Here is a 12193-nt window from a genome sequence, read left to right as displayed (position 1 = left end):
TTTGGGGCCATAAACTTTTGATCTCAGTCTCACTTTTACAAAAGGAATTTATAGTGGAACTGTAAGACCGAGATCAAAAGTGAGTTTCATGGTCCTGGAGCCTGAATTTCGAGGAGACCAGCTGCATAAATGTGATGATGATTATAATACATCATCAACCTGTAAATTTTTTGTCATATAAGCACAAGTTCATGGTTTAAATACAAGATCAAAGTTCAAGATACAAGGTTCAATACTAGTTCAAGGTGGGACCAAAGTGGTAATAGCCTGAGAAACTCAAGGCCCTTACGCCTCTTTTATTTGGGGGGGGGGGGGGGGTTATGGGAGTAATAGACATTTTTGCTGAGGTGATACAAGCTTTAGATTAGTTAGCATTGTTTATCCAGTTCCTAGTGTAAATTAGCATTTGTTTTCTTGTGTTTAATCTTCTTTTTCATTCGCCTCCTGTGTAAAGGTATGCAATCATACAACCTTGAAATTGTGATGATGTTTTATAATATAGTTTACAATTTGTGTCTTTAAATATCTTATATACATGACGTATAAAATTTTCAATGTACCTTGAAATCATTTTAATTCGGCGGGGCCAATGTTCGTGGTAAACGAAAGATTTTAATGGTTCGTGCTTAATTTTGTGGGTTACTCGTGTATACAAAAAGATTCAATGCATGAACCCACATTGACAAGTTATTGTTCGTGAGGGTGTACATTTGTGGGTAAAGGTGATCCAAGAAATCCTCGAACATTTTATACCCACGAACAATAAAGATTCCACAGTTATTATAATGTAATTCAATCTATTTGTTGAACAAATGTATTACAAGGAGAAGGTTCACTAAGTTGGAAGAACTAGTATCCAATCCTTTTGTGTCTATAATACAAGAGGCCCTAGGGCCTTAATGGTCACTGAGTATAATGTAACAATCCATAAATTAAAACAAAATAAGCTGATAAATAGAGCTATTTTGCCCAAAAGCATGAGAAATAGGATGATCAGGGACCAGCAAAATATTCATTTAGTACTCAATAACAAATCATAATGTTGATCTATTTATTTGTGTCACTATCCTCATGCGGACTAAACAAAACAATATTTCTAGAGCACTATTAGTTAACATATTTCACTCCCCCTCACATTGGCATCTCTTAGTCTTTGAAGATTATTTAATGTACAAAGATATGGTATTTTTGTCCCATTTTCATTTATCTTTTGTTTAAGTTTACCTGACCATTAAAAACTACGATAGTACTTTTAGTATTCAATAATATAAAAATTCTTATGAATACAAGGCTTTATCTGTAATCTCTACTTGTTTAGCTGATTTCTTACTTTTGCATCATTTTCCAATCTGTTTATTGATCCCTATTGAATGTTGAATGCCAATTATATTAATATTTTGAAATTATGTAATTCAATTGACCTTTTGATTCACATTTTTACAGTGATTAACTATCACAGGTGAATAGCAAAGAGGAATAACTTCTTTCAGTAGAAATTAATAAATTGACCAAAGAGTACAGAATTTCAAAATCTGTTAAAATCAGTTGCTTATTACAACTTTATATACTCTATTTGCCTCCTAGATGCCTAGAGCCTCACCTTAAAACCAAAATCTCTGACCCCAGGGCTATGAATTTTAAACCTTTTTGAAAAGATATCCTTGCTCATCAAACATGCAATTAGTTTTTCTGTTTAATTCCCAGGGGCATAGAAGAAAATTATCAAAAACAATAATAATAATGCATTTCCACAATATATTCAATAAATCCCCCACTCCCACATGAACCCCTGATCCTGGAGCCACACATTTCACAATTTTGGAAGAGGGATCCTTGATCATCATAACCATGCGCCTAGTTTATCTGCTAAATACCCAGGGGCAGAGAAGAAGATTTTCAAAGAATACAATTAACATCAGAACCCCTGATCCGGGGGCCAATATATTCAAAATTTTAGAAGATGCACTCTTACTCATTATAACTATATACTTGATTTATCTGGTAAATACCCAGGAGCAGAGAAGAAGATTTTTTCAAAGAAATATGCACTTTCACCATACAATCAATAGAACTCTACCCTTCCTTCCTGTAGAACCCCTCACCTTGGGGCCATAAATTTCACAATTTTGGAAGAGGCATCTTTGATCATCATAACCATGCACCTACTTTATCTGTATTATACACAGGGGGAGAGAAGAAGATTTTTTGCATTTTCACCATATGATCAATGGAGCCATGCCCTTACACCAGAACCCCTAACCAAGTGCTAAGATATTCACAATTTTGGAAGAGCCGTCCTTGCTCAAAATAACAATATACTGGGTTTGTTTGCTAAATACCAAGGAGCAGAGAAGACTTTCAAAGAAATAATGCATTTTCACTATATGATCAATAGAGTCCCCCACTCCTGCGAACTCCTCACCCTGGGGCCAAAAAATTTCACAATTTTGGAAGAGGCGCCCTTGATCATCATAACCATGCAGCTACTATATCTGTTTATATACAAGGGGAGAAAAGAAGATTTTTAAAGAATTTATGCATTTTCACTATAGAATTAATAGAGCCCTGCCCTAATACCAGAACCTCTGAACATGGGGCCAAGATATTAACAATTTTAGAAGAGCTGCCCTTGCTCATCGTAACTGTAAACTTGGTTTATCTGCTAAATACCCAGGAGCAGAGAAAAAGATTTTCAAAGAAATAATACATTTCTATTACATAATCAATAGATCCCTTCTCCTGCAGTATCCCTCACCCCGGGGCCACAAATTTCACAATTTTGGAAGAGGCATCTTTGATGATCAAAGCCATTCACCTAGTTTATCTGCTTTATATACAGGGGGAGAGAAGAATTATTTAAAGAATTTATGTATTTTCAATATGATCATTAGAGCCCCACCCTAACTCCGAAACCCATAACCCTGTGGCCACGAATTTCACAATTTTGGTAAAGGGTTCAATGCTTATTAAAATCATGCCAACGGTTTGACTGCTTGATGTCCAGGGGTACAGAAGAATACTTTTAAAGATAACACTAATTTTGATGGTTTTACCCCACCCCTCAGGCCTCAGGAGAGGAGGACAGGGACATGAAATTCACAAATTTTGTACCCCTTTTCCCATTGATGCTATATGCCGAATTGGTTGAAATTGGGTCAGTGGTTCAAGAGAAGAAGCTCAAACTGTTCATAAGTTTGCGACCGACGAACGACGACAGGCAAAACCAGATAGCAATAGGTCACCTGAGTGACTCAGGTGACCTAAAAATACATTCAAAACAAATGATATGTACTGGTAAAATTATTGGGGCACTCCGATCCCGGTTTCTGCGGATTTGTGGATGTACAATCTTCTCGTAGAACCATTCCAGTGTTACTGCAAACGCAGTCACCTAATGACTCGCTAAAACAGTAAACAGCTATATCTATAATTGCTACTGGTGCCATTTCATCAACATTTTGCCGATTTAATCAATTATAAATTTATTTTTTTCTTATCTGTATTGTCATTCTCCATCTACAAGTATATGTTTGTACCGAGTAGGATTTTATACGATTTATTATCATTCTTACTAGTATTTTTTTAAAGAACCGACAGTCCAGTTTTGACTGTCTAACAAATATTGTATGATGTCTTGCATGTATATATAAGTATTAGGCTAATCCCTATAAATGTGCTGTAAGATGTATTTCTTCAAACTAGAAAGTGAATTTTAAAAATGAAATAGGTAAAGGGTATGCTCTAATAATAATTTTTAACTCAGATTGCCAACTGATTTATGTTCTTTTGAAAAGATTTTTCAAAGGTGAAATGAATTTTCAATACATGACCAACTTAACGCCACCCTAGGATCTGAACCAGGGGCCAGTGGACCACGAATTTTGCAAGTTTGGTTGAGTCTTGAGGGTTTTTTTATAATCATGTTAACAGTTTGCCTGCTAAATGTAGAGAAGATTTATAAGATACCGTATAGCGGGAATTTTAGCGGGGTGCTCACTTTGGCTTATTTTAGCGGTTTTGTAGTAGACCGCCAAAATTTAAATAATATAAATAACTTTGATCAGTCTCTCGTTAAACGTTGTAGCTTCCATCTGGTATTGCAATTTACTCTAACACTTGCGTAAATCGGTATTCAAACGTATATTAAATGTACTGAAAGTCATCAAAAAGATGAATTTCCTCTCTTTTGCAAAATCATGGAAGTCTCTGTCCTCCAAAATTACTGCATACCTTTGAGCAAGCAAAACGCGAAATTTTACACCCGCTAAAACTCGCTATATGGTATAATGCGTTTTCAATATATAACCGACTAAACCCCGCGTCAGAGCCTAAATCCTGAGGTCATGAATTTCACAATTTTGATAGACGACTCAATGCTTGTTATAATCATGCCAAGAATTTGCCTGCTTGATGTTCCGGAGTAAAGAGATTTTTGAAGATTGAACTAGCGTTGATGGTTGTGGCCACTTCCCTCCGGCCCCAGGGAGGCAGAGACCATGAAAATTAGTCTTAGTTCCCAAAAATTCACAGATACTATATGTCAAAATTGGTTTGGAAGTTCTAGAGAAGAGGCTGAAATTTTTCAAAAGTTTACAACAGATAGACGACAAACGATAAACACTGTTAAAATTGAAATTGTTTCCTTTGTGCCTGACATCAGAGGTTGGTACTTATAGATAACAACTATGCAATTCAACCAGTATAAATCCTTGCATTCGCCTACAAGATGTTTACTTTCTGCAATTGATTTGGTTTCCTTTTAGCAGATCTTAAAAGGGAATATGATATTTCATGCATTGAATGTCTCGTTCGTGTGCCTCAGAAATATTAGCCCAGTCTTAATGATCCAATAAACTGTACTGCTCAGTTCATAGAATGAATTATTCTCTTGACAGTGCATATGAAGACGTTGCGTCTTGCAGTAATTCCCCAAAGAAGCAATTTCCCCATTTTATCTTTTGACGGATTTCAGCATATCACGATGCCTTATAATTGACTGCATTTTATTTAATAATAAATATCTATATTATTTATATCTCTCATACAAAAATAAATTGTTTTTCACAATATAATGCTTAAAGTTTTTTTTTTCTTTCTTCCATTATACGGAGACTTTTGGTTCCGTCATGTTAGATGGGTTGGCATTGTTGTAGTAAGTGTAGACGGGAGCGAACTCAAGCTGACCCTGCGTATGTTTGTTATCTCCCTCATCTGTAATGTCATACCGTCCAAAGACACATTCTGAGTAACTAGGTGCTAAAAAGAAAAATAAATGCATGCATGTACGTTGTTAATGCTAAGACGATCTTTATCGTTCTCATACATCTTGATTCTGCATGAATAGAATATATTGTTTCCAGTTCTTTTTTGAAAAAAGGAGACCTAAGACAACTATTTATGAACTTGGACAAATATAATAGAAGATATCAATTTGTTTCAGGGAAAAAATGTTTTTAGTGGTTAGTCTAAAAGTTGATTTTTACTTACGTTGGCTGTCACTGGCAAATGAAGGCACTGACATGGGCGGGGCTGACGATGTGACAACACAATGATTCTGAAGCGCCAACTGAGGGCGTAATGGTACTGTTCCGATGATCACCTCTATAGGAATCTCTAAATTGGACGAGGGGCCAAGAGTTTGGATGACCAACTGTCAAAATTTATTTTTAGAACTAGAATAATTTTTTCTGAAAAAAATAATTACTCGAAGTACTCTAGTGTAACGTATAATGAAAACAACATGTTATGGAAGAAGTTTCATAAAATTTGTTCTGCTCATCCAATTACCTGAAGAAGAGCATATTGAAATGATGAAAAATCATGGTTAAAAGATCGTATTTGATATTTATGAATGTAGTAATTTCTTGTCACTATTTTTTTTAAATATAGTACTTGTTTTAAAGCTTATATAAAATGCCTGGCATAAATAAGTACCTTTAAAAAGTATCGAATGTCAATGATATTACAACCCTCCAGAAATGAGGGGGGCACAGGGGGAATAGCAAGGCCACTTCCTTTCCAAACAATTGATTCACCACCCCCGACTCCTAGATGCATGACTTTGGTTACCTCCTTTTTGAGCTTTCGTGTTTTATAGGTCTTCATTCTCGCCGGATTTTTTGGCAGAAAAACTAAAACCTCTGAAATCTTTTCTTCTGTGGCTGTACGTTTGAGAGGATTTTTTATTCTGTTAGTAACAGATCGTTCCTTGAAAATTTTAGAAAAGTATATCGTCTTCTGTAACAAAAAAATATTTTCAGTTAAGTCATTTTTTTTATTCATTGATTTAAAATTCTTGAAAAAAAATGATAAGGAAAATTTTTATTTTGCAAGGCACTAAAAATATTGGAAATATTCCATATAAGATAATTTCTGAATCATACACCAACATCTGTTTCAGATAGAAAAAAACTAATTTGAAATAATTGTGGTATAAATTAGTAATAATACTAATCAAAAACTTGATTAATTTTGAATCAAATACAATTTAAGAAGAAAATCAAACATAGAAGTTAATTTCAAGTATATGCCCACGTATTACACAGTCATTTGGTAATTCTCAGCTGGCCACGGAAATCAATAAAGTGTGATTACTTTTACGATAGAGTTCTTTTACCATTTCTAAAATAGCCCAGACGTCGCACTCAAACAAGGACAGATTTTGAATTTCGGCGTTTATATCGATCATTTCTCCAGGAACAAACCCAATTCTATCAAGATGAATGGTTCCCGATATTGGACCAGACTTACAACACAGACAGAACATTCTCTTGGATCCTCTGTTACTTGTGGAGTGCTGTTATAGATAAAATATAAAAATAAAGAAAGAGAATTTTAGAGAGAAGTTAATTTCTTTTACTGTCTGAATAACGTGTGAAAAGGGCTATAATTCTGGCAAGGAAAATTACATCTTCACACCGTAATGGAAATTCATAAAGTAGACTTTATTGCCTTTATTGATCACGCTGTCAAAAGCAAGTATACGGGCTTTGGCTAAATGAGCACTTCTACGTCAGACTGGTTGGTGTAGTGCAGTCCTGCTATTATAAACAGTGCTGTCAGGGGAAAATCAAGGGCTGCCCTGATTGTTCTTTGTATGTGTGGTAGATAAAATTTCTTAGGGTGAATGACCCAATCAGAAAGAGCTTTGGGAAAAATTAGGCCTCTTTAAATTAAGCAACAAGATTACGATTTGTCGTACTAAACCCAAATGTCTACTAAATCTTGAATTTATGCTTCCATTGGATATAACATGCAGATTCTTGAAGAAATCTATGCATGATTTTTTTTTAAAATCTGAAATAATTTATAAATTCTAATTTTCTTACAAATCGTAGAATCAAAGTATCTTGATGCTATTTGAAATTCCTTATTATAATACATGTAGTTCAGTTGTCCTTTATGAATATAGAGTACTAGTACTCCACACATGGTGATCTGAAGATTTTATTTGAAGGCTTAAATGTCGAGCCTTGCTACAAATTAAAGTCTACTGTCAATGACAAGTACTGAGTCTGCTACAATGGAGCTAAAGCACAGTATCAAGTCTGATGGAGATCAACACCTGGTTTCATTACTGCACCACTACATCTCAAAAGATATCAATAAACTAGTAGAGTAAAAGCTCTGCGTACCATTACGTTCTTTTGGGTATTTAGATCCAGTGGTGATATGACAGTAAATGGCCTCTTGTAGTTTGTGTTGAAACTCCACGGCCTGTCTATGGTGGCATTAATGAAGTACCGTATATAGCCCCAGGGGCCCTCGAATGACGAGGGGAGAATATCCGGAAGACCAAAGTCAAAGGGAAAAGCATGACGTCCTATAGGGAGGGTGTTACTATCTCCTTCACCACGTCCTACAGTGCATAAAAGCTCAAAATCAGGAAGGTGGAAAATATCATACTCGAAAGGAATTATTTTGGTCCTCTGGCTTGAATTATATATGGATATTAAACAATTTCGTGTCGAACTTCAAACAACAAAAAAAACAAACAAAAACAAAACATTAGTACATGCACAAATGACTCAACCATATTGTTTGATCGAAGTTTGTCATTTTCTTTATCACAACTTTGCCTTTAATGAGTTTTCAGAATCCCTGCACGCCAAAGCACGAATAAAATCCTATTTGAAATTGCTTCTTCATATGCGTTCGCTTTATTTATTTACTTTTTTTTGGGGGGGGGGGGTCCCAAACTGACTGCCATGACATGATTTCAGATTTTTTTTTAATTTTCCACAGGACCATGTATGGCCATTCAACGAAGTCCACAGACACATTGTCTTGAGAACGGAATGCTAAAGATAAGACTATCTTTACATGGTTTATAAATAAATACAAATACATGCTTCTTTATAAATACACCAGAGGATGACAAACATTGTGTTCCAAGACTCTAACCCATCACTACTGGACTCATATTAATCCTATCCTAAAGCATTAATACCTTTTCCAAATAATGGTATCGTTCTGTTAAAGTATTCTTCTGAAGCAGAAAAGTGCTCATCCGTTGGTAACCGGAAACCCCCTTTCTTTGGCCCGGACGTTTCTTCATAAGGACTTGATGAACTTGGCCAATCAACGTACGCTTCTCCCCGAAAAGTTATCCTTATTTCTGTTTGAAAAAAATCAAAATATTAAAGATAATAACAATATTGGAAAATAAACCGCAGACTGACGATTTTATTATGTAGATAAACGATTTATTCGAAAAAGAATTAAGATTGCAAAAGCTAGGACTTTGTCATGTAGTATATCATACATATTTTTTTTTTTTTACATGATGACATTAAATTTAAAAATTTAAAACATGAGAAACACTTCACACAAAAGAATGATTTTGAGCAACAACAAAAAAATAAATAAAAATCAGAAAACACATGTCATCGGTGATAAAATGATAAAGTTTCTTACCTCTAATTTTCACAGCCTCGTTTAACTCTATTACTATTTCACCTCGGACAACTTGTCCAGGGTAGTATACTCCTTGATGATTTTCTAATTCTATAATGAATGTCTGAATCTTCCCCATATCTACAGAGATTTATTTACCAAGAGAATGTTTCAATTTCTATAGTTTAAAAATACAAAATATTTATTTGTATGGGATTAGTTAAAAAATATATAATCATCTTGGAAATGAAGTATGCAAATTAAAGGGAAAATTACAGAAGTAATAAGAGTTCCTGGCTTACTGCATCACAAATTGCACCTGGATGAGTTACCTGCAGCAGATTGTCGCTTAGCGAAAATTTATCGATTTTTGAGTTTATAGCATTAAAAAATGATGCTTCACTAAACACGTTGGATCTGAAAAACTCTATTTTAATCTTAGGGTATTTGTGAAATTTGAAGGAAATGAAAGTCTTACCTCAAAGAATGTGTTTACATGGTTTAATCTCTTGACGTCTGTCTATCTACTCCTGTTTACTAGGAATCCCTGGACCATGTAAATGTCTGCTATTCTGGTAAAGTCGATGTCGTCGAAGGAACAATTACGTGATCAATATTCCAACCAGGAACAGAAACCTGTAGAATTTAACCGGATGTACAGGGCTTTGAAATTCTATATTGAGAGAAATGAGCTAAGATTTGGATTAGGTGATCTGCGACTTAAAAAAACAACATCAAAACGTAATTTTTAGGGTTTGTCGTCCACTATAAAAGTTTTAGAGTGCAGCAGGTAACAGTGAAATATTTAAAAAGAACCCTGAGCATCCTTAGCATTATTTTTCCATATTCTTCGGCAATTTTTTTTAAAAGAAGATTAATATAACACTCGAGAATTTAAAAAAAAAAAGCTGAATAATTGAACACATTTATTATTAAGAACAATAATTAGCATAATTTTCATGTAATACCCTACTAAACAAATGGAGAAAGATTAATCTTTAAATAGTCAATTGAATTTTACAAAATAATTTAGATTTAATTTGAAAAAACAAACGATTTTGCTTTAGCGATAGAGCATTATAATACTGAAATAATACCCTTTTCTGACACATTAACTATAAATCCCCTAACCTTAACATCAATTTCTCTAAATTTTGCAAAATGCAGATAGAACTTTGTAATTCTCATAAATCTATGGCGTGTAAAACTTTGCTTACGACAATTTATAGACTCTTATTTCCAAAATTCATTTGACAATTGACAGACGCTTTTTTAAAGATCAATGTTATGATATTATGTCTTCTCTTTTCTAAAGAAATAGGGTTAATATAACTTAATAATAAATATTCACTCATTCTTGCTAATAAATATTCAGAAATATTCAATGTCCTTCAAATGGTTTCTTGTCTTCATTGAATATACGTTTCAAGATTCAGTTCCTCGACATCCAAACCAATCTTTTAAACAAATAAAATTGGAACATACTATTCGGAACCGATGCTCATTAGAATTATCGTAAACTCACTTATTTTCGCGGTGTCAAACTTGCGTGTTTTTGGGAGGGGATTGCTTCGTGCGGATTTAATTACGTGATTGAAGATATGAAAATGATACTACAGTTTGAAAATTAACATGTCATGGGGGACAAGTATTCGTTGGTCCCTTTTAACCACGAAAAACAACGAAAATGACCCCAGGAAAATTAGTGATTTCACAGTATATGAATTCGTATGAAATAATTGATACGTACGTTTTTCTATGTCCGACTATTTTAATCCGTAGCTTCCAGTAAATTATCCATCTTTCGGAGAATAAGGAATGCTTAATAATTCCTATCTATGTCAATCAAAGCAATCATCACGTAATCCCCCAAAGCCTTTCTATTTTCCCAAGCTATCGACCCGCGATCAAAATCGGAGTAATATTGCCACAGATCAGACTTGGAAGGTATTTTTCTATCATTCATCGAACGTAAGAACCGAATAGAATGTTGGGAAGACGACGTTTTTTGTCCTTTGCCTGAAGTATTTGTCTTAATGAAATCTTCGATATTCGCATCCGCTGATTCTAGTCTCATTGATTATTCTTCTAAGTTCCAATTGCATTTGGAATGATCCATGGGGGACGTTTAGCAATACATTGAAGAATCTATATATACATCATTCAGTAAATTGTCTAATATCTGACAGTTAAAACATAGGTTAAATCAATTATATTTTGAAAAATGTTGGTAATTACATATACATTAGATATGGTATCATTTCTGGAGAAAGATCAAGGGCTTTTGTGTGTTGTGTGTTTTCCAGAATTATCTACCGCAAGGAATTAAAGCCTAAACTGAATAGCATTACCTTAGGCAACAAAAAGCGGAAAATCGTTATACTGGTGAAAGAGCTTTTGAAAAAGAAGAACCCACATGAGAAATATCTTTCTAGAAAAAATGATTTTACGAATATTTTAAACCCCTAAGTCTGGAAAAGTTTGCTGAAACATTCTGAAAAATAAACGGAATGCAGATCTGCAATTTGGACATTTTCCTTGGTCTGAGTAAACAGAAACTCCACCTTTTCCCATCCTTCAAAGGCAACATATCACTAGAATTAATCAATTCTAAAAAATTAATATATTTATTTTACGAATCTAAAGTCAAAATACATAAATTTATTATTTAATTTTGACTCCCAATTGCGATTTTTTTTTTATTTTTGAGACATATTAACAGGCAAATCCTACATCTATGAAGACAACTTACTTTTATTGAATGGCCATGTTTCATAATGTTCTTATTTTCAAAAAAATTCTATTTAACACGAATCCCAAGTGTGAATCGCTGAATAACCTTGCGCTTATCTCGGAAACAAAGTTTTTATTTTGGATGAATGATTATCTGCTGATTGATAATAACTATATCTGTGCCTTTGTTTACATGTTGATAATACTTTTATTATTGTCACGTTGTATATTGCAACTTTTGTTATCGTCACGTTGTATATTGCAATGCAAATTGAAGTGGACTATAACGTTATGGAAGGTAATGTGTTTTTGACTGTCAATATTAAAGAATCCTAAACATTTATAAAAATAATTTTCAGTCGTTTGTATATTTGTGCTTATGTGGTATGTTAACTGTTTGCAAGATATTTTCAACATCTGTAAATTAATACAATATTTATAATCTTTATACAGCCAAATCTACATGTACGATTGGTCATTGGGGTGAAAAAAGATTTATTTCTTACGGCTCAGTTACACTACTGGATAGCGTCAAATGTTGCAATCCGTTCAGATACCTCTCTTG

General features: G+C 33.9%; 1 protein-coding gene across 1 annotated transcript; it reads right to left on the bottom strand.

Moving 5' to 3' along the window:
- Window positions 1-5004: 5004 nt before the first annotated feature.
- Window positions 5005-10749, bottom strand: LOC133183780 (arrestin domain-containing protein 3-like). Its single transcript, XM_061318688.1, has 9 exons — window positions 10646-10749; window positions 9374-9531; window positions 8917-9036; window positions 8450-8617; window positions 7635-7858; window positions 6617-6796; window positions 5935-6237; window positions 5488-5650; window positions 5005-5256 (listed from the first exon to the last, which is right to left on the bottom strand). Exons 3-9 carry the CDS (start codon window positions 9032-9034, stop codon window positions 5102-5104), a joined length of 1311 nt encoding a protein of 436 aa, XP_061174672.1. The 5' UTR covers window positions 9035-9036; window positions 9374-9531; window positions 10646-10749; the 3' UTR covers window positions 5005-5101.
- Window positions 10750-12193: the final 1444 nt, after the last annotated feature.

This window comes from Saccostrea echinata, unplaced genomic scaffold (assembly GCF_033153115.1).
Source record: "Saccostrea echinata isolate AGI-Se365-2 ecotype Australia unplaced genomic scaffold, CSIRO_AGI_Sech_v1 ptg000009l, whole genome shotgun sequence".
NCBI classification, from domain to species: domain Eukaryota; kingdom Metazoa; phylum Mollusca; class Bivalvia; order Ostreida; family Ostreidae; genus Saccostrea; species Saccostrea echinata.
The sequence above is the reverse complement of the archived record's forward strand: the minus strand, read 5'-3'. Positions and strand labels throughout refer to the sequence as shown.

Coding starts and splice junctions, on each gene's coding strand:
- LOC133183780 (XM_061318688.1), bottom strand. CDS start 9,034: ATGGGGAAGATTCAGACATTCATTATAGAATTAGAAAATCATCAAGGA. Junction 6,797..7,634: donor ATACCCAAAAGAACGTAATG/GTACGCAGAGCT, acceptor TATCTATAACAG/CACTCCACAAGTAACAGAGG. Junction 6,238..6,616: donor TCTGGGCTATTTTAGAAATG/GTAAAAGAACTC, acceptor TTTTTGTTACAG/AAGACGATATACTTTTCTAA.